Source organism: Lontra canadensis, unplaced genomic scaffold, assembly GCF_010015895.1.
Source record: "Lontra canadensis isolate GAN:19392208 unplaced genomic scaffold, GSC_riverotter_1.0 scaffold30, whole genome shotgun sequence".
Taxonomy (NCBI): domain Eukaryota; kingdom Metazoa; phylum Chordata; class Mammalia; order Carnivora; family Mustelidae; genus Lontra; species Lontra canadensis.
The window spans coordinates 2,729,695-2,757,166 of NW_022631024.1; the positions used below are offsets into that span (position 1 = coordinate 2,729,695).

Here is a 27,472-nt window from a genome sequence, read left to right on the forward strand (position 1 = left end):
GGGTGTAAAACCCCTAACAGAATCTTGCAGAGAGTAAGAATTCAGTAAAAGTGATTGTTCTCTCTTTATTTTCTTCCCCATGTAATTCTTTTTCCCATGGGCTACCCTGATTTTGAAGCAACTCCCAGGAAAGACCTGGATAAGGTTGGCTGAAAATAAAACCCAGTGAGGTGTGTGAAAGCAGGCACCGGGGCTCTCCTGTGGCTAGCCTGGTCCAGGTGGCCCTTCGCTCTGACTGTAAACCTCAGCACGTTTTAGATGGATCTCTGTGGTCACAGCCCTTTTCTCTAGATGCCAGGTTTTCTCATCTACAAAACGGCAATATTATCTGCCCTGTCTTAGAAGACCTCAGAATTCGTTGCGTCATACAGCGTGCGCACCTGAGGGCCGTGCTCCATCAGAATGGCAGCAGGGAAATAGCTTTGCTTAATAACCTGACGGAATGGCCTGGGAGGGATGGGAATCCAGGCTCAGTGTTGTGCTATTTTTGGATGATAGGCCTTTCTCCGTGTGAAAGACTATGTGTGATTTTAGCATATCTCCTTCTGTCATAAATAGTGCCCATAAGCCTCCAGCACCACAGGAGAGGAGATGGTCAACGGGAACCTGAAGACAGAGCCTCCCACAGCAACTAAATCATTCTGTTGAAGAGTTGGGAGACATAAGCACAGCGATGCCTCTCTTTTTCCAAGTGGATGCTTGGTTTTCAATAAAAACTCCATTAGGGAAATATTTGGAGTTGCTAAAAACTCCCAAGGAAGTAGAAGAGGGCTTCCATCTGCAATTTGCATAAAAAGTTGCCATGCCCAAATCTGGAGCAAATGTCCATTGCTTTAATGAGGTGGCCATGAAAAGTCATTTAAAAAATTTTATTCTCCCTTCAACATGTTTTTACCAAATACTTAATATGTCCCAGGTCCCATATTAAGCTGCGAGGATAGCTACTGGAACCAGTATGGTTTAAGAGCAAGGATTTGGGGGTTAGACTGACCTGGGTTTGAATTCTGTTCTGGCTTTCCTAGCTAAAAACACCTTACACCCTTAGTCTCAGTTTCCCCAACTGTGAAGTGGGTTGAATGTGGCTTTCCCTTGGTCTGGCTGTGTCACGGTGATTCGTGGAGATAAAAGTGTCCGTTGCCCTGCCCATGCGGCATGGAGGACATGCCTTGTAATTGGTGGTTACCGTCTCTATGCCTCATGGGAGTCAGAGCCCGAGGGACGGAGCATGAAGAGCCTGCTTCATATAGGAGTGAGTCTCTGCAGGCCTGCTGGGTCAGGCCCCCGGACACAAAGTCATTGCCACTAGGTGGTGCGTGGTTTCAAGTGCATCTGAATTGGAACTGGGCAGAGGAGTTGAGAGGTTAACTGGCTGGGAAAGGGGGCTGGTTTCTGGGAATTGGGAGAAGGGGCACTGACTATCCCCATGGCCTCTGGGGTGGAAGGGAGTACGGAGGGTGTGTGTTTGGGGGCGATGACGGAGACAGGTGAAGGAATCATGTCAGGCTCCTCACTAAGCACTCTAATCTCCAGAAGAGGAAGACAAAGCTATCATACTCCGTGGCTGGGTTTTTAACTGTTTTCTGTCTGTTCCGGGGCCCCTCCATTTGGTGCACGGAGGCACACTGGTGTTTAGCTCCCCAGAGACCAAAAATGCTCCTGGCAACTCTGGACTTTCCAAAGAGGGACCATGGCTGTTGGGAGGAAGTGGCACAAACTTCCATTTGCCATTGCAAATACAGGGATCAACCTACGAATCCATCAGTAGGGGCTGGGGAAGCAAAGAAGGCCTATGGGATTATCTCTCTGATCCAGTAAGCAAGAAACCCACGTATACCAGACTGTAGAAGAGTGATTTTCTGCAAATCTTTTAAAAAAGAGAATAGATTTATGTCTAATTTTGTCTATTTCTACAGACAAGGAAGTGGCAATATCGAATGCCTGTATTTCGAGCAGCTAGGGAGCAGGGACGGAGTTGCAGAGAGACTTTGCTATAGATTCTTTCTAAATTTTTGAACTTTGAACCAGGCACCCCTTTAAAAAATTAAATTTACATGAAATCACCCAAACATAGTAACAGTTAGTATTGTTACAGCGGGCAAGGAAACGAAATATTTGACATTCATGATCTTCCTTAAATCTCATGGCTGAGGGGTGCCTGGGTGGTTCAGTGGGTTAAGCCTCTGCCTTCCGGTTAGGTCATGATCCCAGGGCCCTGGGATCGAGCCCTGCATCAGGCTCTCTGCTCAGCGGGGAGCCTGCTTCCTGCTCTCTCTCTCTGCCTGCCTCTATGCCTACTTGTGATCTCTGTCTGTAAATAAATAAATAAAATCCTTAAAAACAAAGAAAGAAAGAAAAAAAAAACCTCATGGCTGAATTCTGAGTTAAATTCTACTTGCCAGATGGGGAGACTGAGGCTCAGAGGGGAAAGGAGACTTGCCCAAGACCGCACAGCTAGTAGAGCAAGGATTAGGCTCCAGGGACTCTCCCCAGAGGCTCTAGGCCAAATCGCTGTATGCGCCGCCCCTGACCCTGACCGCCCTTTCTGCCGCTGGGCACTCTGGGCTGGCAGCTGGTGCTCTGGGAGTGAGAGGAGAACCTGCAGCAGCTTTGATGAGGATAAAGAGGAAAGGAACATCCCAGAGAAGGGTTTACAACTACACAGGGAAGGAAAGAAGAAGGAGGATGGAAAAACAAGAGGGAAACGTCATAAAACACATGAGGTTACAATGGAATAAGACGTATTCTGTCTAATGGAGTCACCTGTCCTGTCCTTTCCAAGTACGGAGCAAGGGACGCAGGCACATGTGGGCGCGCACACACACACACACACACACACACGCACTCTTACTTCTCGTTGGCTTTGAAATACAAATCCCCAGAATAAGAAATCAAAGAAGAGCTTTTCCGAAAGAGCAGGGTCTTTCTTTCTTTTTTTGGTTCTTACAAAAAGAAAAAAAAAAAAAACCCTCTTGATTATTCCTTCTTTTTTGGCTTTAGAACTGCAGGGCCTCTGGCAAAAAAGATTGGCAAAACAAAATCAGTGATCAGAAGCAAATGTCGAAAGGCAGTGTCTACAAACCGAGGTCAAAATCAGGCTCAGTCTGTGATCTGAGGTTGTTTTATGCGCAGCCACAGGGAGGAGGAGACAAGGACCCGCATCCCATGGACAGGCTGTCCAAGCTACTAAGAAACGAGTTTTCCTCCTCCTGGACTGCTGTCTGCACGTCGGCGTTTCCTCCACACCCACAGATAAGGATTATGGTTTCTGTATGTGGCTTCTCTGAGAGAGCTCCGCGGGTCCTGCACCTTGACATGGTAATGCACCCACCTCTGCGCACAGAGTTTTTGGCTAACGGGCTGCTTTTCAGAGACGGCAAGTATGTACACTCATTGGTTCTCTGTCATCCAGCCTGCTTACATTTAATAGTATTAAAGTAAGTATTAAAATACAATAATAAAATAGTATTAGAATAGCCGCGTTTGGGTTCTACACCAAACCTGGCCGTGTGATGTGAGGCAAATCACATCTTTCTGCACAAGCAGAAGAGGCTGGTCTACCCCCTTCCTTGGTCCCTTTTACCTCTTCCTGTGCTTTTGTGATTCTTTCTTCTGATTCCTCTTGAAGCAGTCTCTCTAAGGAATGCTAGTTTCTCCTTGTCCCTTAGTTTCAGGAAGGAATTCACCACACCTGTTATAGGTCTTTCCCGCTAAAGAGTCCTGTTACCAATCAACTTCCTTTTTCCTCCTTGGAACAACTCATAGGGAAAAGGATTTGCATTTTCCCCTCTAGTGCCTTTTAGACCTGCCATGGAGTATCTATCCTATAAAATCATGAATGTCGTGATGAGCAGCCTGTCGACCTTGTCAGCTCCCTCCTTTGATCCTTCCTGAGCACGCAATGGATTATTTACACATTGCATCTGATAAATATTCATCTTTATAGGTGGAGGTACCACTTCTCCATTATCCCCTGCACATTGTAAGGTCAAACATTTGCCCAGAGGTACCTCTGCATCCAAAAAAAAAAAAAAAAAAAAAAGATGCGATTATTGGCTGGAAGAAGGGTCTTTGGAATTTAAAAACTGCAATAACTGTCATGATGATGATGTATTAATGAAAATAATGCAACTCCAGATAGCTTTAATTTGCAAAGCCCTTGCTATGCACCAGACCCTCTGCTGTGGGCTTGCCATGAATTATCTCATTCAATCCTCAACAACCCCATTAAATAAATGGCATCCTGCTCCTCTTGCACGAAGGCTCAGCCAAATTTTCCACACTCGCACCGTCTGTAATTGAAAGAGCTTAGCTGCATTCAAAGCTCTTGCAGTTTCTCAGCCCTGTGAAAGAAGACCCCTGCGTCAACGACTTTTCTCGGTTTTCTCCTGTGGAGGTACGGTACCTGTGGTTGCTAAGGCACGGACTGGTTGGGATCGCCTTCCACTGCTTATTCCATAGAGCTCAATCTCATACTCGGTGGCCTCTCTGAGACCAGTTATGTCCCTGGTTCGTTCGGGGGCAAGTAGGGTTATTTCCAGTGGCTCAGACTGCTTTTTGGTATCTCTGATTTTGAGAACAAAACTGTCGAAGACCCCTTCATCAGCTGTCCAGGACAGACGGAAACCATCTGGGGTGGCATCTGAAACCAGAAGGTTATCCACCTCTGGCTCGGCTTCTAGAGGAGAAGAACATGGTGGGGGGAGGAGGAGAGAAAACATCATTTACCAGCCCATACAGTCTTCTTCTGTGGGATGGAGGGGGGGTGAGGGAGGGTTATTAGTATGCACTGGCCCTGGCTCTCAGGGACAGAAGTGTCCTGAGTTCCCGAAAATAAAATCATTCAACACAAACAAGTAGGTCTAGGAGAAGGGGAAGATGGAGTTCATACATCCAATACAAGCCAAGTGGATGCTTGTATATGTGAGTTTTGTCTAAAAGCAATTCTATCAGTCCACATCTGGACTCTGCTTTGGCCCCTCCCATGCATTATTAAACAAGTTCAAAGCCAGTAACTTGTTTACATTTGCTCTCTGTCTTCCAATGGCTGAGTGCCCATCCTCTGTGAGACCTTTGTCTTTTTCTTTTTTAAAAGACAAATAAACCAATATTAACGATCTGTAGAGTTGCCCATGATGATACTGCTGATTATATTTCCCTTGATCCTGAGCAAAATGGCTTTTAAAATGTTATGTTATGGTCTTTTTGCATTTTTCTTGGAACTGTTGTACTCAAGAAGGCTCCTACTCTTGACTTTGTTGTTTGCTTTTTAAATCATTAGACAGGCATCCAGAGGATAGAACTGAGGCTTGGAACCTCTTGTACTCCATACTTTGGACTCAAGGTATGATCTTGGATTACCTTCACTAGACAAAACTCATTGTCAAGGTAAATTTAAAGCTGAGTTTCCCAAAGTGTACTCAGAACAAACCATTCCTGTTTGCTCCTCTTCCTTAAAAGGCATCTGATGTCAAATAAGTTTGGGAAATACTGCTTGGGTAAGTCCCTCTTGGAAAAGACACATGCACATTGGGCTATTCTGGAAAGCCCTGTTGTCAGGGATCCTATTAAACTATGTTTCCAAAACTTATTTGTACATGGAACTTCTTCACCAAGCAGGACCTTTGAATAGCCTACGGAGCTGATAAAATCTGGAAAGACTTTGGGAAACACAGATTTTTGACTGTTAAAAGTTGTTAATGTTTTATGTATCTAGGAATTATTATTAGTCTTGAGAAAATTATGGATTTAGTCTGTGTCAAAGAATCTCTATGACATTAGTGTTTACCAATAAAATAAGTTCGCAGTTAGGTTTCCAATAACGAGCCTACCCGGTAAGTTTATCAAGATCATAGTTGAGATGTTGAGATGGCAAATGTTGTAAATAAGTTTTTGAAATATCCTCATTGGTATATTTCTTTTGAGAAGGCTGAAACATAGCTGAGGACCAGCCAGGATGTACACAGAAGAGGGTGATGCAGAGTAAGCACACAAGAACTTGGACAAGACACGGTCTACAAGATTTGGGATGCCAAGGGGCAAACATTTTGACCTTCTCATTTCTGGAGTGGGAGAAGAGGAGTGCTGAGTAGAGACACAAGACAAGGGAGAGTGTGGGGGAAAACACAAAAGAGCAGGCCACATCTATGGATTACGTAAAGAAAATGGACAAGGATGTTGGTGATGTGGTAGATGGATTACATGGAAGAGAACCAAGGAAGGGAGAAAATGGCTCACTTGAATCCAAATACCTGTAACAATCTCAGCCCTCAAGGGCTTGGTTTGGTGCCCTTGGGTGAAGCCAGAGACCGTAACCTCATAGCCAATGCCAGTTATGAGGCCTCTAAGCTCCAGCTTCCTCTGGTTTCCTGAAAGTGTGAATTCCTGGGGGTCCAGCAGCTTCCCAGAATCCACCACCGTTACTAGGAAGCTGTCAAAGGCATTCTCCGATGCCATCCAGGAAACTGTGAACCCGTAGGGATTAATGTCGGAAATGGTTAGGTTTTCCAGAAGGGGCAGGGCCTCTGAAAGAAGGGAGGAGTGAAAACAACTCAGGTTAGCGGCGCTGACCCTGCTGAGATAGCACGTCTCCACAAATAGCGACAGATACCCAATCACTAAATGTGTTAAATTCTCAGAAAATGTATATTTAATAAGAGCTTATTAGGGGCCAGATGATGTTATCTTATGCTAATCTCTCAACAGGCCTATGAGATAGACATTATTCCCATTATGCAGGCAAAAAACCCTGAGTTTCAAAGAGGTCGATCGGCTTGGCCAAAGTCACAGAGTAAGGATGTGACAGAGTGAAGGTTTTAGCTGGGTCTCACTCCAAAGGCCATGATTTTTTCCCTATAAAATTGGATGGCTTTTGTTGGGTCTGGATCCCTTTCTCTGTTTCCCTCTGTCTTCTGAAGGTCTTGAAGGAAATCAATTCCCCCACTCCCCGACTAAATACATACTTCCTTTTTGGTGTACTTCATGTTTCTATTCCACTTCTAGTTCACTTTGAATCAAGTGGATGAGACCTATTAGTGACATATGTCCTCATAACCTGAACTAGAGGGAGGGGGTAAGGTTTTTCATGTGTCAGAATTAGCAGATTATGACTACAGCCCAGTTAAGGAATACTAGGATTCGTTAATTCTTTGGCTGTTTGTTTTCCTGGATAAAGTCAGAAGATAAAAACATTGGATCTTTAGTAAGTTCTATTGTCATCTGTTCATTCATTCACCAAATATCTGTGTCCCAGGTGCTGTGGGGTCTTTACACACGGGGGTTTCCAAAAGGACTGAGCTTATATCACTTAAGTTCCTAGGTGCCATTATGTCCCAACTGATCAGGCTCCACATCTGTTCTCCTATTTAAATCTCACAATGACACTGTGAAGTGGCTATTGCTACCTGTCCCTTCACCCCCATGACATCTAAGGAAACAGAGGTCAATGACTTATCCAGGATCACACATCTACTGGGGGGCTAAACTGGCCTCCCACCCAGGCCATCTGATTCCAAGCTCAACGCTCTTCCCACACTCTGGGCCAACGTCTAATTAGTGACCCCATCAGGGCTGGCAAGTCTGGAGATGTAAGTAGGATCGGTGGAGAAGGTCCAGTGCCTCTAGCAAAACAAAGCATGGTCTTGGTGAATGTTGGTTTTCATTGGAGGGGGCGTGGGGCTGGGAACTCCATGACCAAGGCTGCTTTAGCTCCCCCTCATTTGGAGGCACATTTTCCATTGCTTCTAAATAGAAACGTTCAAAGAAATAAATGACCTTACACGAATACCCAGGGTCTAATCCACGGGATGTAAAGAAAAATAAAGATTTTGGTGATTGAATGAACAAGTGAATGAATGCGTTCATTCCTGAGGCAGTGATTTAAATTTTGTTGTGGTTTGGACTTGTACTTTTTTAACACACTTGCTCTTTGTTTTGACGGTTTTTTTTTGGTGGTGGTGTTGTTGTTGTTGGTTTTTTTTTTTTTTTTTTTACCATTTAAGGATCTACCCCAAATCATAACTCTATCAAAGGCAGAGATGAAATTTCATACGCTGTGCAAAGAGGCTTCTCTGTGTGCAAGACATGGCTCTCAAGTTCTGTTGCTGAGTTTTGTTTAGATAAATGGGGCCTCTTTGGTAGCTAGCCCCTTGGCACCTCCACCCCATCAAAGCGGCAGAGTCCAACGAAAACAAGGGCTTCAGGCTAATTAGTCAGTCAGTCAGGGCCTGTTATTTATAGTCATTCATGTTCAGCTTTTTTTTTTTTTTATCCTTTCTCTTTTTTAAAAATATGCTTCCTTTAAAACTCGGGGTCTTTTCACTTCAGGGATTAGCTGAGACAATGCTGTAACCAGATCTAGGATTCCCAAGACCAGCACTCCCAGCCTGCCTTTCTTCTCCCTGTTCTGTGGGAGGTCCTGCAGGAGGCGAGGCGACAAGTAAGGGTCTGACTGACCTGGATGGGTGGCTGGCCATTCCTCCTCTCCAGCTCATCTCATGGCTTTGGGATGAGAGAGAATGGGAGTCCCCACCGCTCCCTCCCCCGCCCCACTGAGAAAGGAGCATGTTCTGTATTTGAAGACTTGTCTGAACGACTGAATTCACAGTAGGCAACGGGACAGAAAATATAAACACTTTCTGATCTCCTGTTAAAACCACGTCCCGTGTTCTCTTAAAAATCACAGGAAAGTCATGATTTCACAACAATAGTTGCTGAGTTTCTATCTAGACTTGCGGCTTATTTTTCAGAACACTGCTCCCCTCCTATTGCTAGGAAATGGAAAAAACCCAGCATCTGTGAGGCACTTGCCGGAAACCAGACCCTTAAAGTTCATTGTATCCATTTAATTCCTGAGACAAGGGCTGCCCCAAGTAGCTGTGGGCGTCCCATCTTCATTCATAACGAAATTGGAATTCAGAGCAGTTAAACAGCAGCCAAGGTTATGCAGCTAAGAAGATGTGGGAGAAGATCAGAAACCACTCAGGCCTGATATCAAAACCCTCACGCTTCGAGGTCATCACGGCTGCCTCCAATTAAATATTTAATTGAACGCATTAGCATGTCTTCTTGGCAGCAGCTTTGGATGCTGGGAGAGGCTTGGTTTAATGTGAGAATCAGAAGGTAAAGTCAGTCTCCTGAAAATTATCATTAGTGGGAGGCTGCAGACTTCTAAAGACTTCCTGAGGTTTGTCAGGCTAGGGATATGGTAAGCGCACACCATTTGCAGGCTTTGCCATCGATCGGGGATAATCTCAGGCAAAAAAAGGGAAAGCCGTATCTTTAAGCAATTCTTAAGGTAATTCCAAGAGAGGTTAGAGGTCAAGTTCAATAAATGGGTAAGCTTTAATGAAGTTTGGATTTATCTGCTATGCTAGGTCAAACCTTCAGAAATCTGTTGTAGATGTTGATTTAGGACGAAGTATTTTTTTTTTTTTAAAGAAAAAAGATAAATTACTGCATTTCTGGGGCAGGTGGTTTATAAACGGCCTTAGCATAGCATGATTTATGGACAAAATTCCTGTTCTTGGCTGTTACTACCTTAGAACTCACTCTTCAGCCAGAATCACTAAAATATGGATCAGCCCATAAAGCTAGGCAGGGAAATCCCTGGAAACTTGACACAGCTGTCGAATACACGGTCTCCATTTCCCACAAATGGTGGCAAAATACCCCTCTTTGCTACAGGATCTGCTCCCTCTTCACTCAGATGTGTACACCTGGAGCGAAGACTGGATTTGGGGTCGAATGCCTTCAGAACGCCTCTCGCCTTTCCCCCGCTCCCCACGTCCCGAATTCTCGGCAGACAAGCAACAACCTCTGAATGAGTACCTGTCGTGACAAAGGCCGTGAGGGGCTTGGTGGGGTCCCCGGCCCAGGTGGCCCCCGCCACACTAACGTCATAGCCAGTGTTCTCCACCAAGCCTGTGACGTGAGCGTGCTGTGTGTCTCCTGAGACCGTCAGCTGCTGGGGCTCATACAGCGAGTGAGAATCGCTAACATTGACAACAATCTTTGCAAAAGGCCCGGCTCGAGCGGTCCAGGACACGTTGAAGCTGTCAGGAGTAATATTGCTAAGGATTAGCGTGCCCAACTGTGGCTCTGGCTCTGAAGGGAAAGGGACATGGGCGAAAGAGAGGGAGAGAGAGAGAGAGAGACATTATTAGAGGAAGCAATGGATCTTTCCAGAATGTGGCCATAGGACATGAAAGTGCCAATCCCTCCAAATATTTGCAGAAAGATAGTCTATCCACCCGTGGCTACACCTGCATCGACTATAATGCTAGAGACTACACTGCTTTCTCTGCGGGCCTGGATGCACATTCTTTATAAGGACAGACATGACCATTTTCTGGCCATGTACAAAAACGAGCAAACAGGTCATTAGAACAGTAGAATATTAAGGTTGAATATTAGAATAACAGTAGAATATTAAGGTTCCATTAACAGTGGAATATTAAGGGTGCATTTCTAAGGTTTGCAGTGGGGCACTCTCTCCATAGCTGTTCTAAGAAAAACAGCTTTATAGTGAAGTATTTACGGATATTCTCTCTCACCCTAGAGACTCACAAAGCATGTTAGAGCTTCTGCAATGCTCGTTCTATAAAGAAACCTGCTTAATTTTACGTAGCCCAGAATTTCATAAACTTGACTGATGAGTGGATACGCGTTCGGAAAAATAGTCTTTGAACATCTCAAGGAGCTGGTGGTCCACTGAGCACAGCTTAGAAAATGCTACTTTTAAATTTCCTTATTTCGCTTGTTTTGATCTGTTTGGATTGTACAAATTAAAGGCTAATATCCACACAAGAGAAATTCTTCATAGTATTTAGAAACCTAAGTTTCCTATACACCATAGGGAGATCTGCACCCTACCCTATGTACCGCAAAGGTAAAATGGCTTTCACGAAATCCTTCCTGGTGTATCCAGAAGTTAAAAGAAAATTTAATGAGGTGTTGCATTTTCTGCCTAGAAAATCCACTTACTGGATAATTTGCAAAGATAGCTGGCTCCCCTGGAGGTTAGGTTTCTCTTGTCCCTTAAGGACTAGGAGATCAGAGATGAAGGGACTCATTGTTAATGTAGGGGGCCTGTATCACTAGTTTCAGCCGGGATGTAGATGGTCTGACCTCCTCAATGCATACCTATCACGTAATACTACCATGAAAATAAGTTCAACTCCAACTCTGTGTTAGAATGAGGCAGGGTTCTGGAGGCTTGAGGTACTGGGGCCAGCCTTTAGAGCTAGGGAGAGAAGCAGATGATTTCCTCCAGGGACTTGGGAGTTGTGTGGCTGCAGCTCCGGTGTTAAGAGGAAAGAAGGGGTGCACCTGGAGAAACCTTAACTGGACAATTGCACAGCTTAATGCAATGCCAGAAAGTCTCCAAGGGTAACAAGGATCTGGCTCAGAAGCAGAACACGGCCGTAAGCGATGGCACGGGATCTCCTCCTTGGCGATTTGTTTGAGAAGCGAATGATGCTCTTATTTTTAGCCACAACCCTGGCAATTTACTTCAACCACACTGAAGGTAGAACACCACCCCACCCCCACCCCCCAAGAGGCCTCTATTTGTTCCTTCCTTGTATTTTGCTGTGGAAGTGATCTCTCCAAGTAAGGATGCATGTTAGGACTCTTCTCATGCCACCAGATAGAGACTGGCAGTGCGAACACATTCACCATGCAGAGTAAGACCTAGGTTCTCATGGCAGCTTGGCCTCCAGCTGGCTCCCAAAGGGGGTGGCCAAGCTGAAAAGGGAAATGCAAGAAGGACCTCAGAGATAGAGAGGGAAGGCAGGGTCAGTGCTCCGTGCAAGCTGGGACATCTTTCCGTCCCTGCTTCTGATCCTTCAGATAATTCCTGGGCATGCTGTCTGCTTCCAGGAAACATGGATCTTTTCAGAAATTTAATGCTCTGAATGTTCACCACATGCACCAAGATTTGGACACGATGACAGATGAAAGAAGACTGACAATTTGTGACAGTTGTCAGTAAATGACAAAGCATGCTTCATAGGGTAAATGTCAAAAGGGAATAGTCTGTTTGTAGGGAAGGCAAGCAAACAGAATTCTCAAGAACACGATGGGACCACTGGTTCCTCTCACGTGCGTTAGGGTCTTTTCTCTGCATGCTCCTGGCACCACTTTTCAGAATCTTGGGGGAGAGAAAGAGGATGTAGAACATTCTGATCAGGGGACCAAAACTGGCATGCATGCACCTCTTTGAATACGACAGAGGTAAACTTTGATTAGACCACAGGCAGATGATAAAATGGATGAAACTAGAAACGATTATTCAAGATCAAATGGAAGGATGATTTAGAAATTTAACCAAGGCAAGTCAGGTTAATTCTATAACAAACACACAGAGCAACTCCAGATGTGAGTGCCTATTTAGGAAAAAGAGGGTGATGCCAAAGTTCCTTAATTTGGGGTGAGAGTTTTTCTTTTCTTTTTTCTTTTCTTTTCTTTTCTTTTCTTTTCTTTTCTTTTCTTTTCTTTTCTTTTCATCTTTCTTTCTTTCTTTCTTTCTTTCTTTTTTTTAGGTTTTGAAGCTCTGATTTGGGTGGCCCTATCAAATCTGAGAATGATCTGGAGGAATGAGGAGGATGAAAAATGGGTAATGAGTGATTTTTTTTTTTTTTTACACCCTCAGAGGAAGTTCAATGGAGAGAAGAAGCCATTGTGGCAAGTACCTGTGGTTGCCTGGGCCGTCAGAGTCTGAACACGGTGCCCGCCAATCAGCCCATGAAGGTGGGCAGTGTAATTAGAAGAAGCATTGAGGTTGACGATGACAGAGCTGCGAGACGCTGCGGGCAGAGAGTGTACCACTGTTTCCTGGCGGGGGTCAGAATTCCTAATTTCTATAAGAAAGCTATCAAAGGTAGCCTCCTGGGCTTTCCACGACAGAGACACACTGGCCCAGGTCACATTTGAGATAGTGAGGTGGCTAAGGAGAGGTTCGGCTACTAAAGTAAGCAGAAAACAAAGAGATATGAAAGCGTGTCAGTTTAAAACACGGTTACAGAGTCAAAAACCAAAACACATAAGACTAAATCCATGAAGTTTTAGACCTCACCCTTGGATAAAGACTCAGGTACTTTGTTGAAACCCAGTTTGTGCCATGGGAAAAGAAGAGGTGGGGTTGGGTGGTTTTCTTCCCTAGGTCTCAGTGTACTTGAATCTGGCCGGAACAACCTCTCCACCACCCCGGTGACAATTTGTAGTCTCACGTAAAATGAGGACAGACCCTCCTTCAGCCATGGGTAACTTCTGTGATAGACGATTTTGATGCTATGATGTGAACTCTTTTCTGATTTACTGATTCACTGCCCCAAATGGGCTAAGAATGTTATTTTGAATGGATAAGCTTCTCCTATCTAAATTCAGATAGAGAATGCCCTTTTGCTGCATCCCAGAGAACATCTCACATAGTATGTCTACCACAGACAGTACAAATTTAAGTAAGAGCAGCTTATGCTTTGGTTGACCAAGTTCCTTATTGAAACATGACTACTTCTATTTTTGAAATCAACCATTCACTCTCTGGGGGCAAGACAGCATGCTCAGGTCTTTGTTCCTAGAGCTGGTGATAGACTTGGGGCATTCTGGATGGCACAGCTTCCTCGTGCCCCCATCTGATTAGTAACTTGCCCTTTTTTTTTTTTTTTCCTTTCGGACATTTTCCCAGTTGAAACAAAACAAATAGCACCAGTTTCATTAAATCATTGGGATACTTGGGTATTAGGAGGTCAACTAGGATAACACAAAATATAATTTTTAAGACCTCTTTGACTGATGCAGAATGTCTTTCCAAATCAAGGACAAGTCTGGTTTTTTAGGTATGAAAGGGCAGAATGCTTTTCTCCAGATTCCATTCGACAATGTGGACCAGACTATGTTTAAGGCTGCACGTATCCTGGTCAGTAATAGATCAGGCAGGGGACTTCACGGAAATTCACCATTGGGGCCGCTGTGGGAAGAGAGTTAGGTTAAGCAGAGCTCCAGCCCTGCCTCCTGGAGAAGTTCATGGCCTCAGCAGGTGAGAAGGAGTGGCTTCCCCTTGCCGAGAAGACTTCAGAGACCTAGAGAGAGGGAGTCAGACATGGGAGAGAGCGGATGTACCTGTGGTGGCCGAGGTGACGATCTGGGTCCGGGCGCTGGGAGCGAGTCCCGAGAGGTAGATAACAAAGTGATTATTAGGGGGTAGCCCTGAGATGTGGGCGGTTCTTTCAGCACCAGAGATATTGTATTTCATCGTCTCCAAGAACCTATTGGAATCAACAATTTCAATGGTAAAGGTCTCGAAGGCCCCATTGGTGGCTGTCCAGGAGAGATTGAAGCTCTCAGGAGTTATGTCAGAAACAGTTAGGTTTCCAATTTCAGGTCCTGCGGCTGAAAAAGGGGGCAGGAGAGAAGAAAAAAAAATTAGGGGTTAATGATCAGGCTTGTGTTTTAAGACTGAGGTCGTTAATAGAACCACGGTTGGGCAGAAGGATCTGCTAGTTCAAGGTTAAGGTTGAGAGGCGGGAGGTATTACCCGGCGGAGCCGATGGGAGCGACAGAGGGGATTTGTTAACAAGGGAAGACCAAGAGGAATGTTGGGCAGTTAGATTTTCCTGCTCTGGAGCTGCCTTACGCGATTGGGCTGGCTGAGATCCTGAGTGGGAGAAGCCATCTAGATGATGTCAGCGGGAACTGCGGAGCTAAGCTCAGATGTTTTGGGGAGCCCCATGGCGGGGATGCTGGCCATCGCTCAAAAGATAGGCGTGCTGGCAGCTCTCAGTCTCTTGAATTGCACTCAGGAGACCAAAAGTTGCTTGGCACCCTCCTGGGGGTGTTTTTTGCTTTGAAGGAGCTCCCATCTAGTTAAATGAAGGCTGAGTAACTCTGATGCTGTTACCCTCCCAAGGTGGTACCTGGAGGCTTCTGCTTTTGTGACTTAAAGGGAACCGGCAACTCGTCAGCATGGTTCTTGGTATTGTCTCTGTATATACCCCTGACGAGGGCTGGCTGTTTTCATATTCTGTTAGAAAAGCTCGTCCTCTCTTAACTGCTTCTGCGTGGGCCAAGAAAGCTACTACTGCATTGCCAACCAGGAGAGCTGAGCTGAGGCAAGGGATTCAGGCTGCCCTATTTGGCCAAGAAATAGCATTTCGCCTGGGAGACTGCCCCACCAACGCTTTGTCATGCGGCAGGAATAAACTAGGCAGAGCGCAGGCAGAAGCAAGGTGGTAAGAGCTGATATTGCTTCTCTAGCAGGGAAAGAGAAGGCCTTTCCATCCCATCAGATGTGGTGAGACACAGATCGGATGGAATTACGGCCCTTCTCCCCTTCTACCAGTTCATCAGAAACAAGACTGTTGATATCATTAAAAGGGGGAAAAAAAAACCCCCACACATAAAAGTACTAAGGGCACCCAAACCACAAGGTCTGCAGGAAAGATCAGAAATGGCAAGTGATTTCTCTTGCTTTCTGGGGAGGGATGATTTATGATCCCTATGTCCGATCAAAGAACCCTGGGTCTATCCTGGGTAGCCTCAGTTGCAATTCCTGGGCGTTTCAAGGTCATCATTCACACAGTGGCTGTCTGTATTACATTTGTCTCAGTGAGGATTATTGACATGATTGAGGCTAAAATGCAGAGCAATGCTTTTGCTAGAATCAGGGAGATTGTATGGGTTTGCACGGAAGTTTAGTTGCAGTAACTATCTAAAAATGGGGCAGGCTCCTGCAGAACCAAACACGATGGCCTCTGCTGAGCTTCTACCCAGTGGAGGCATGGAGGAAGGGGAGCAAAGTAAACAGTGCTTGGGAAGGCTGCTCACTATGGCAGGCTCTTAGGGGGCACTGAATGCCTTGCCACCTTGCCAGCTGCAGCAGAGTGATGAGTAGAGTTTAACGCACCCTCCTGGGTTGGCCCTTGGGGTGTGCCACTCAGAGGCCAACCTTCCAGGGAGCACCTCTTGATTAAAAGAGCAAAAAGGGCATCAGATCTTTGACATTCATAGCCCGGGACATTCCTTGCTTTGAATGCTGCTGTGTGGACTTCTCCTAAAGAATGGCTTTTTCTTTGGTACTGTCTCTGGTCATAATTGTGTGATTTTTTTTTTCCTTCCCTTTTTGGTCTAGCTTTTTGTTAATTTGGTGTCCTAACAATGACTCAGTATCTGAGAGAAGTGCCCAGAGGAGGGGAATTCAGTTCTCTTGTTATACTCAGTGCATTTTAAAGAAACATTTAAATTAAAACATTTCTTTTAAATGCAAGAACCACAGTGCCCACACCCTTGAGGGATCTGGGATCGTAAAGTACCGGTTTCCAACTAGCAAAAGGGCTCTCTAAAGTAAATAATCTGTGCTCTACCAGAACTCACACACGGTGAGGGGAGGGGACGGCTTTTAGTTCTATTCCAGCCCTGGAGAAGAGAATTAAAACCATCAGGCTGTCTCCTGAAACAGAATGCCATCATTTGGAAAGAGAGGGAGTGGTAGGACTAGGTAAAGGCTGGGAGAGGCTAGAGGCTGGAGGTCAGAAAAGGCAATGGCTCTATCATTCATTCTCTAAAGGGCCGGGGCTTGTAGACCGAGGCACAGCTCACAGGGCTGTCGCTCAGCATGCATGAGCAGCCACTAAGAGGCAGAAGGGAAGAACTCAGGGAGAGAAGCTGACTTTCCGCAGAGTCTCTTGGAGAAGAAGCAGGCGCCTTGGGGAGGGGCATCGGCAGTGGGAAGGAAAGTACCTGTGGAGGCCTCGGCAGAGAGCGCCGGTGTCCTATAGCCCCCGATCACCCCGTAGATGGTGACTCTATACGGGGTGGCGGCCTTGAGGCCCGGGACGTCCACAGCCCGCAGGCTGCCGGGCACCGTGAGGTTCTGAGCTGCCTCCACCCCATTGGCCTCCTGCACCTGAATGACAAAGTGCTCATAGGCCTGGTCAGTTGCGGTCCAGTTGAGTTGGAGGCCATCCCAGCCAACCTCGGTCACAGCTAAGTCCCCAACCTCGGGGAGCTCCTCTGAAGAAGGACAGAGAGGTATCGGTCAGTTCCACGAAGCACAAAAGGAAGAAACCAAAACGTCCCACAGCCCAGCTCTACGGAAGACAGAAAGAGGTGGGAGAGTATTCCCGGGCATGTGTGGTCCTTCTTGGTCTCTGGGCATTTATTTCCAGCTTGAACACCCGTAACCTGGCCACAGCTTTCTTTAGGAGTTGCAAATGGCCACAAAGGGGAAGACCCGCATGGCTCACTGAGAGAGCAATGCTGTCCAGCGGACCACTGAACAATCCACCTGGGAGGGCTCTCGGCATGCAGGGCCAGAACCCACAGGGCAGCTGGCAAAGTGGGACTGCGGGTCAGGGTAAGGAGGGCAGGGATGGTTAAAAGGGAAGTCTTTGCAGGAGGCTGGGCCTTGGTTGGAACTCCAACAATGGTATTTAACCACCGGCGAGTCTTGGAGCTATCACACAGCTCGTCCCTGAGTCTCACTCTCTTCATCTATAGAGGGAGAGGACAGTGCCCTGTCATTGGACTGTGTGATGCTTTAAGACCATTTACAACCCCCCTGAGGGTCATACCTGACCCACAGTGAGTGCCCCGTAAGCGGCAGCACAACAAACACATCACTGTTCAGATGTTTCCCCTTGGAGCTTCTCAGCGGTACTGGAAACAACTGTCTGCCTCGTTTCATGACTTCACGTTGGAGAGACTGTCCAATTTCTGGCCACCTGCTATCGGACTGGCTTTATAGAGTGTACGCTGTCTCGGTCTGGACAAGTCTGCTGTTTTATCCCTGGACTTTACTCGGCTTTCGGGGATCAAATGTTCTGTGCTGGAATCTTGGCTCGGTTCTTTCCCTCCCACCTTCCGTGAGTACTTTGTGCCTGGATGAGGAATGTCTGCACCATGAAGCAAAGCCATTTGGGCGAAATGAGGGCCCACTTTTAATTAAAAGTGATTATGTTTTGCTTGGTAAATGGTGCAGAGCAGGGCCCACTATCTGTCTTTCCACCACGTAGGAAGGACAGTTAATGTAGTTCTCATTGCTGATTTAGGAAGTCTGGATTCCTAACATGGCAAAGCCCACTGCCGAGGGGAACACCTCTGAGGATAAAATGCACTTCCAGGCTCTTCTCCTTTTAAAGGCTGAAGGGGCCATGGATTCGAAGTTAGAAAAGGAATTATCTGTAGGAATTTCAGCCACAAAAGGTGCCCCTGAAGTACTTATTCTTAGATATTTCAGGACTCAGTGGTGAGTCTGAGCACACTCAGCCTGTTAGAGGGGCTGATTCAAGCGGTACCACATGACCGTGATGCTTCTGGGGGCTATCCGTGCAGGAAGTGCCTTCTGCCTCCCTCGCTCACTGAGAAGAGCTATCCATTTATCTGTTGTGGAGTGGGGTTCCTGGTGAGATTTCATGTGCAAAAGGAGTTCTGTTGCTCAAAACAAAAGTTTACATACTACAGATAGAGACCGCTAGCATCCCGTATCCAGACCACACGGGCCTCAAAAGCCCCTTTTGCTCATTTGGTCTGAAGATATTTCAAGCAGCACAGGACCATATAACCTGGCCAGCTTTGGTGGATTGCGACATCACCTTTCTCATTTTTGGAATCCTTCTCACAAGGACCAAATTTATTTGGTATATGTGAGCGAGAAGAACAAATTATTTGAATGAGGTTATATGGGTGGTATTATCAAAACACAGGACGTATAGCAAAGGGCATGGGCTGAGGGCCCAGCATAAAAACCCACCAAAAATTTGGCTCATTTGCCCCCTTTCAGGCTGTTTCTAAAAACCTCACAAACAGCACAGAATTTTCCTATAACAGATGCAACAGCATATTTCCAGGGGACAAATTGAGATAAATTGTTTTTCCTCTCCACACTGAATGAAAAACACTGGTCAAATGTGACTGCTGCTCTCTTTTGGAAATGTGCCAGCTGCCCTGAGTGTCTGTTAAGGAGAGAGTGAGAGACTCAGACAGTTTCAGCTGAAGGTGGCCAGATCATTTCAAAGGTTATCCCATGGACACATGACTACCTATTGGACGGCAATCAGTGACTCTGAGGCTACTCATGATAAGATTTCTCTAGAAACTTTTGACCTTATTCTTGTGCCACAGCCCTACTGTTTCTGCTATTTTCATTATGATACGTTGCTGCCTGATGTATTAACCTATTTGCTGTTCAGTATTTCCTACAGGATGGGAGCTTAACTAAGCACTTTCGGTCATGGTTTCATTCACTGCTCAGGACAACGTTTTGAGGTGGGGTATTATCTCTGAACTGAAGGCAAGGAAAGAAGGCTCAGACATGTCAAACGACAGACCCAAGAGCATTCAGCCAGGAAAGCAGACTTCCAACCCAGACCTTCCTAAGTTAGAACTTGCATTTGCACTGCCTGTCAGGAGCATGGAGATGAAACTATGACGCTTGGGGAATGTTCTCTATCCCAAAGGGAGGTTGGCTCAGTCAAGTCCCTGGTGTGGGAGGAGGGTCCTATACCTGTGATGGCCTCCACAACAAGAGGTAGAGTGCTGCGGCCTCTGACCTCGCCATGCAGGGTGATTGTGTAAGGAGTCCCAGCCCTGAGGCCCGGGATTTCCATGGAGCGCAGGCTCCCAGGAACCGTGCGACTGTGAGCTTCCTTGGCCCGGTCAGCCTCCTGGATCTCAATGATAAACTGCTCATAGATCCCATCGGGGGCCGTCCAGTCCAGACTGAGGCCATGCCAGCCGACCTTGGTCACTGTGAGGTTTCCCAGATCTGGAACCTCTTCTGCATGAGGACACAGAGTTGCCGAGTTACTAAAAAAAGGAACTGCATGCGAGGATTTGGGTAAGATGACCCTCGTCGGGCTGAGGCTGGGCGGAGTCGTCTGGTGAGTGTTGATTACAGATGCGTGATTTACGGCAGGTATGGAGCACGCTCTAACTGTGGGCACTAAAGCCAGGGTTTTTCTCTTCAGTCTCCGGGAATGAAAGACAGTTCTAGGAATTGTTCATAACTTCCACGCTTAACATATAAATGGGGCTTTAGGGAATCTTTTAGTGTGTTCTTAAAATGAGCTCACACCAGTTTTTTTTTCTTTTCCACTTGCAAATTGTGCTTTCCAACTCCTTAGCTATTATGATTGAAACTTGCTTTGAAAGAAAAGTCACCTCTCACTTTTGTAAGGGAAGAGTAGGTGGAATTTTCCATGGAATTGGCTACCATGCTGGACCAGGACATGTCCAAATAAGGGCTAGGACATTTGGAGGGAAGTGGGAATGATTCACCGGTGTTCCCCTGGGGGGGTGTGTGGCTGAGCCCAGCTTACAGCAGAAAGAGCTCGGATGCCCCCGAGCAGAGACAAGGGGAGGAAGCAGATTAACGGATTGGTCTAGAATACCTGTCAAGACTTCAACAGAGAGAGGAGTCGTGCTGAAGTCCCGCGTGACCCCACGGATGATGACACTATAGTGAGTGGCTGCTTTGAGCCCAGGCAGGTCCACGGACCTCAGTCCTCCTGGGACTGTGAGGTTCTGGGCCGCCTCGACCGCATCGGTCTCCTGCACCTGAATGAAAAACTGTTCATAGGCTCCTTCCGGAGCAGTCCAGTTGAGCCTGAGGGCATCCCAGCGCACCTTGGACACAGCAACCTCTCCCAGACCGGGAGTTTCCCCTGCAGAAGGACAAAGAATGAGTTTCATGATCAAATCACACAGCAAGATCCAGGGAACCTTGAACACCTGAGTAGGCTTCATATTACTGAAAAATACAGGACTTTCTCTAGACAAACATGCATCGTGCAACTTCCTGAATTTGAGAAAGCGAGCAAAGAGCATGAGGGCTAGAAAAATATTTGTATTATTTATAATTATATTATATATTATATAATTATATAATAATATTATATATTATATAATTATAAATATATTATATATATTATTATATTTATATTTAATGAAATATCTTATTTCATTAAAGAGTTGCCCCAACCCTCAGTGCGCAGGGAGATTAATGTTCTGATTTTTTTTTTTTTCTCTTAAATATAATGTCTTCACATCCTTTCCTGGGAGGGAGTCCATAAAGCTCACGACCCCGCCGCTGGGGCTGTGGGTATCGTCCCCAGGCAGGGCTCTGTGCAACCCCAAAGGGTGTTGTTCACATGGGGTGCGCTGTCAAAGGTGCCCCCGGAGTCGTACAGCCTGACGGCTCCCCTTTATGAGACACCACAGCACTATGACCTGGGGCAGACCAAGTCCATTCAGAAGTGAGTCGTGTCTGATGAGCCGTGGGTGGTTTCCTGTTAGGGACAGCAGGAGCTAGAAATGGAAGCATGAGAGAGAGGTACCTGTGGAGGCCTCGGCAGAGATCACTGGTGTCCTATAGCCCCTGATCACCCCGTAGATGGTGACTCTATACAGGGTGGCGGCCTTGAGGCCTGGGACGTCCACAGCCCGCAGGCTGCCGGGCACTGTGAGGTTCTGAGCTGCCTCCACCCTGTTGGCCTCCTGCACCTGAATGACAAAGTGCTCATAGGCCTGGTCAGTTGCGGTCCAGTTGAGTTGGAGGCCATCCCAGCCAACCTCGGTCACGGTGAGGTTTTCCAGTTCGGGGGCATGGCCTGAATAATGACAGAGATGGGTCAGTTAAACCCTTCCTCAAATTCCTTTCCTTCTGGGAACCCAGAAATGGCAAAGCCATTGCCAACGCTGAAAAGGCCTGCCGTGGGGGCTGGGGTGGGGCCGATCACCATGTTTCTCTCAATGTAAGCCCCCGCACTATGGCCGCCATCAAAACATCAACAGAAAACTCAGTATAATACTTATTTTTCCCTGTTGCCTCTTTGCCTGTGTCTTTCGGAAATGGCATTTTCCTCCTGACCAGCGTCCTGTGGATCTAGAAAACTCTACACATCCATGTTTGTAGTGTTCTAGGCTTTGGTTTCCATCATGGAAAGTGTCTGTCATCATAAGGATGAGCCCATAAGGAACAGCCTCCAGGCATTCCCAGGATGCTGGGTCTAAGCTGCTCAGCCTTCTGCATTTTGAGAAAATTGGATCTTGTTTCCTCAGTCTCATCTAGAGGATCTGTTTTATAGTCTCTATGCTGGGATTTTTTGTCAGTTCCGGGGGCTCAAGTCAGTTTACATAAAACCACTTTAGGAAGATCAGAGATAAATGAACACGGTCCAAGTAAGGTTGTACTGAGGAAGGGGAGGAGTCTTTGCAAAACAGTCCCTTACTAGAGAGAAAGACTGAGGCCCGGGACAAACAGAGCTTATTAAGCTCAATTAAAAGGAAAGGTGCCATCTTCAATCATCTCCTGTACACACAAAGTACAGCAATAACACACCTGTCTGAATATGCCTTCCCGGTGACAATTCACCCAGGGCGGAGCTTAAGTGGGCTCTGCGTGACCTAGGAATAAAGGACTTTCTCTAGAAAGGGATCCTGTAAACAACAGAGCAAGAATTGCCTCAGAGCTCATTTAAAAGAACAGATTGTTTCTCCATTTATGCCTCCCATTGGCTGCTAGTTTCAAAAGAGCCCTATGTGCCCATTAAAGGACACTTCTAACCTGAAAATCCTAGCTTGACTGGATGGAAGACATCCTTTCTGAGGGAAAAAATCTTTCTTTTCAAGAATCTATTTAATTCAGACTTTTCCAAGTTCTGGGAAAAGTTCTTCCTTAGTGTTTCACATTGACAAAGCCTGTACTCCAGCAAATCTTATTTGATCTGAACAGAGGTCTGCAAACTATGATCCGAGGGCCAAGTCTGGCCTGTTGCCTACTTTGGTAATGAACTGTTAACAAGAATTTTTTATAGTTTTCAATGGTTGGGGGCAAAAATCCAAAAAGAAGAATATTTCATGATATATGAAAATACAAATGAAATTCAAATTTTGGTGTATAAATAAAGTTTTATTGGAACAGCCATGCTTGTTCCTTCATGTATTGTTGATGGCTGTTTTTGTGCTTCAGGGGTCCTTGAATAGTTGTGACAGAAAACTTATGGCCTGAAAAGTCTAAAATATTTACTCTCTGGCCCTTTACAGAAAATGTTGGCCATGCTCCATCTTGAACTCCACTCTACGGGCTCCTCATATAATGCAAATTTATGCCCTGAAGCTTACCTGAAGCAGTTCTTAATCACACAAATGTGATATTGATCAGAAAGAGAGGACCCAATGCATCTCATTTTGGGGAAAGAAAGGGAAAGTCAGCCATCCTTAAACCCACTGGCCCTTGTGAGGCCAAAAGCACTGCTACTGATGTAACAGTTGTCTCCTTGATCTTGGGATTTAAGCACAACTAAAATCAAGAGTGTGTCCTTTTCAAATATTCTAGTAGTCCTCATGCATTTAGAGATATAGGACAAAAACCAATCTAAGCCACACTTCAAGGGTAGGGAGATTAATCCTATCAACCACACATGCCCCCTGTGACTCATCCCACTTTCCTCTCCTTTTCTCCTGCTGTCAAAACTGCTTGTGAGGAGCTTGGATGGCGCTGACTATTTTCCTCTTTATGTGAATTAAGTCACCATCTCTCCTTCTCAACTAACTGCCTTTTAAGCTGTCAGACATAAAGCCTTTTTTATTTTTTCCCATGAAAACAATGTCAAGAACCATTGTTGCAGGGAAGGTGAGGCGAGTTACCTAACTGGGGTAGAGAGGAGTGGGTCAGGGATGGTTTAGGAAAGCTCTTGCAGTAAAGATGGATGCAGAAAGGACAGGAGAGGATGCGCAGTGGGAACTATCCCTTCCTGAGGAGAACCATCTCTTCTCTCTAGGATGGTTTTTTTTATGCCACTGACACTATTGTATGACACCTCTCACGTCCTACTCCCTCCATTCTTACAGCTGACAGATGACTTCCACATAACATCATGTTGCTCAGTAAATAGTAATAATCAGGATGATGTTTCCACCAAAACATTTGACTATCCTTCTACTTTTTTTTTTTTTTAACAAGCAGGTCAAGGAAGAGTATCAGTTTATCTTTAGTGAGCCATGCTCTGACTGTTTCTGTCATGGGTGCTATTAGCGTCCCCTACCCCCATCCTTTCTCACTAAACAAATGCTAGTCAGATAAGTGAAAGGTATAACTTTAGTGAATAGAATTGAGATAAATTGGAGGGATAATTATGAAATTAGAGGGAATGCTACAAACAAAAATATAGTGGACAATAGCTGAGATGGGGACTAAGAAGTTTCACATAAATGCAAACTCTACATTCCAACAGCAAATGACACATTGGTGGCCTTACTGTCCCCAAAGCCCAGTGTTTCCGCTGTGTTGTTCCACGCTGCATTTCTTGGCATTTCTTTATGAAAAGGCTGTTGTCTTTTTCTTACAGCTGTGCACTGGCATCTACCCTCTGAACAATGTCAGTGGGCCTGGGAAATCAGAATTTCGAAATCCCATTTCTATGCTCAGGGTGGGTTGACCAGCTGGCCTGGAGGAATTTCTGGCTGTGCCAACTTTAAACCTTCAGATGTGCCAGCTTTAAATCTTCCACCATCTTGTAGATGGTGATTACCAAGTGCTAGCTAATTAGGAATTCACTTGCGGTGTTCACTGATGGGAGAGAGTGATTCTCCCAAAGCAGGTGGATGGCCAAATTCAAGCCTGAGGACCCAAAGGGTAGAGTTAATTGCTTTGATCTCACCTTGCAAAGTCAAGATAATTAAAATTAAATGCCTTGCCTGCCTTAAAACTTTTCAGTGACTCTTTATCACTGTCAAGAGTAGAGTCCAAACCCCTTAGCATGATATTCACTGCCCTTCGTAGACAGTCTCTGATGATATCTCGAACCCCATACCTTGCTGTGCTCCTACTCTATCTTAGGGCAGGACTGGAAAGCCTGTGTTTCACTAGTAGGAAGTGGCTCGTGCCTTCTCACATGCTGTTCCTCCTGCTGGAAATGTCATTACCCTCTTCCGCACTTCCTTTCCTCTTTGGAGACTCAGCCAAGTGTCACGTCTTCCAAAAGGCCTTCTCTGGTATTCCCTTTGCTCAGGTCTGGAATGGATCCTTGTTTCTGCTCCCATAGCTTCCCAAACTTCCCTCTAAAACAGACTAGTTATAGTCTTATAATTTTGTTTTGGTTCTTTCTTTCTCACTGCAGTGTGCCTCACTGTGTGCCTTCCTGTTCTACAGAGACACCAGCATTGCCCGACCCATAGCAGTTAAGTAAAAATATTTGTTGGAGGGTTAAATATTTGAATAAATTTGGTTTGCTCCATGAATAAATCAAAACGGTATCACAGCAGAATGTTCCCTGTTACTTGCAGCTGTGACTACAAGCAAAATGCCACCGTTCTGCTTTCCAAACCTATGAGAACTACCGGGGTATCACAGATGAGTTCCTATGCTGGTAAGGAAAGATGCTTTCTTGGCCTTGTGTTTTTCATATTCTCTCTGCTCTATGTCCCTCGTGCTCAAGCAAATTCATGGCCTCCACTTTAAGCGGGGTTTCATTGAGTTTATCAAAATATAAATGCAGGGTGTGGAGCATGGGGGAGATGCCTGGCACACAGTAATTTTCCTCAACTTTAATGGGCTTCTACCTTTCTCTCTTTCCTTCTCTCTCTCCTTCCCTCCCTCCCTCTCCTGATCCTCCCTCCTTTCCTTTCTCCTTCCCTCCTCTCTTTCCTTCCTTTTCTATCTAGAGTAGGCTTAACTGAAGACAACAGAGTAACTTTTCTTCCCTTAATCCTGAACAGAGAGAATTTGGGCTGTTAATGAAGAAGTAGAAGGAAAAGACCAGGAGATTCAAGGAAACATTACCACTCTGGAGTAGCTAGGGTTCCCAAAGCCTCATGAAGCACATGTCTTATGCTTGGCCCTGTCTAAGGCATTGAGGATGATGCAACACAGCACTAGATAAAGGGGACAGAGTCTTTACATTCTGGTCGATAGTAGGAGGCAGGTCATAGGCAAATAAACCAACTACTGAAAAATATCAGGGCAGGTAAGGAATTCTGCAGCAGCATGGAGTCAGTCAGGATGGAAACACCATTTCAGATTGGTGGCCAGAGAAGTCTGCTGAGAAATCACTTGAGCTAATTAAAATGAGGGGGATGCCAATGAATAACTGGGAGAGGAGTGGTATTTGGACAGTAGAAATAGCATGCGCAAATGCCCTGAGGTAGGAGCAGGCTTGGTATACTCAAGGAATAGCAGGAAGGCCAGGGTGACCAGGGTGAAATGAACAAGGGCATAAATGGTGGGAGTGAGGTCAGAGAGACTGGAAGGAACAGATCCTTTAGGGCCACGTAGGCTGTGGTAGGGTCTCTGGATTTTATTTCAGGTGTGATGGGCAGCTGGCTTACACATACTTTTAATTTGGTTCTGCGTCAAGGAAAAAATTTGCCCTTTGGCTCAATTCCATGGTTAGAGCTCTGGAATTCCCCGGGGGAAAAACTGCTCTGGGGACAGCCAATTCCACATCTTCTCCATAAGACCCCTTTGCAGACTTGTGCTCTTATCCAGTGATGGGGCTGCTTGAGTGGTCTGAGCATCCAATCTTGGTTTCAGTTCAAGTCATGATCTCAAGACTGTGGGATCCAGCCCTGTATCAGAGGCTCTGCAGCATGGAGTCTGCTTGAGAGTCTCTCTCCTTCTGCCCCTCCTGCTCATGCCCTCTCCTTCAAATAAATAAACAAATATTTAAAAAAAGGAAATTAAAAAAAAAAAAAGGAATCTAGCAATGCAGAATGGGGAGTCTCTTGCTTCTGAAGTTTGAACCTATGGGCCTGTGACATCTTGGGACTCAAAATCCCGTAAGTACACTTGCTCAGGAGGTCCCGTGTGATATGTTTCTTTCTTCTTCTCATAGGTACGAGGTCAAGCCTATATTTGTACTTATTTCTATAATCTTCAGCACAGTCCTGTTTGACTTTACGTGTCTGCGACAGAGTTTCCACCCATCTCAAGCCTTTCCTGATGCCCAGAAATCATCCCATGTTCCCGCTGAACTCTCTGTTCCCCCAGCTTTAGCAAGTGGAGTGTTGTGTTGTTGGGCTGTGTATCAGCAATTTCCTCAGCAACACACATCTATCCTAATCCTAATTGATCTAGAATCCCTAGAACTCAGTGCACAGATTTCAGCTGTAAACATTACTGGTCAAGTAACGTAGAAGACTTGAAAAGAATTCGAGAGAAGGAAAGAGATGTCCACCTCACTTTTAATGAAATAAAACTGTCCTATGGAGAAAGCCCTACGGAAAAATATTCTGGAGACCATGGGGGAAGAGCCAATAAAAGGGACTCTGCACATTTTTTTTTTTCCTGAAATGAAAGATGTCTTTAAATAGACAGCGTGATTTTTTGGAAACCATATTAAGGATGTGTGGTGGAGGAAATGAAACCACTGAGTCTTTGGGATGCCAAAACTGGGCTTTTAGTTGGAGACAAAGTAATCTCAGCCTGTGGTTCACTTGAAAACTTTTGTTTTCCTGAGCTGCTGAGGTCTGGGGCTTCTCC

General features: G+C 45.7%; 1 protein-coding gene and 1 long non-coding RNA gene across 8 annotated transcripts in view; one reads left to right on the forward strand and one right to left on the reverse strand.

Moving 5' to 3' along the window:
* The window catches only part of LOC116872510, a 113,981-nt gene extending 88,808 nt beyond the window's left edge, over positions 1-25,173 (forward strand). Inside the window, exon 3 of the long non-coding RNA XR_004383653.1 lies at positions 25,113-25,173. This is a non-coding gene — a long non-coding RNA (uncharacterized LOC116872510). The remainder of the gene's footprint in view (positions 1-25,112) is intronic.
* Positions 1-27,472, reverse strand: part of TNC (tenascin C) — a 92,322-nt gene that overhangs the window by 19,574 nt on the left and 45,276 nt on the right. The window contains exons 11-17 of one of the 7 annotated variants that reach the window (XM_032865707.1): positions 21,330-21,602; positions 20,385-20,657; positions 19,499-19,771; positions 16,735-17,007; positions 14,119-14,388; positions 6,249-6,521; positions 4,403-4,675 (exon numbers count right to left, since the gene is read on the reverse strand). The exons of 1 other annotated variant lie outside the window; for it this stretch is intronic. In XM_032865707.1, the coding sequence (XP_032721598.1) occupies positions 4,403-4,675; positions 6,249-6,521; positions 14,119-14,388; positions 16,735-17,007; positions 19,499-19,771; positions 20,385-20,657; positions 21,330-21,602 (1,908 nt within the window). Of the gene's footprint in view, positions 1-4,402; positions 4,676-6,248; positions 6,522-9,825; positions 10,102-14,118; positions 14,389-16,734; positions 17,008-19,498; positions 19,772-20,384; positions 20,658-21,329; positions 21,603-27,472 lie in introns of all 7 variants that reach the window. 5 more of the 7 variants (XM_032865701.1, XM_032865702.1, XM_032865703.1 and 2 more) reach the window with 5 other exon arrangements.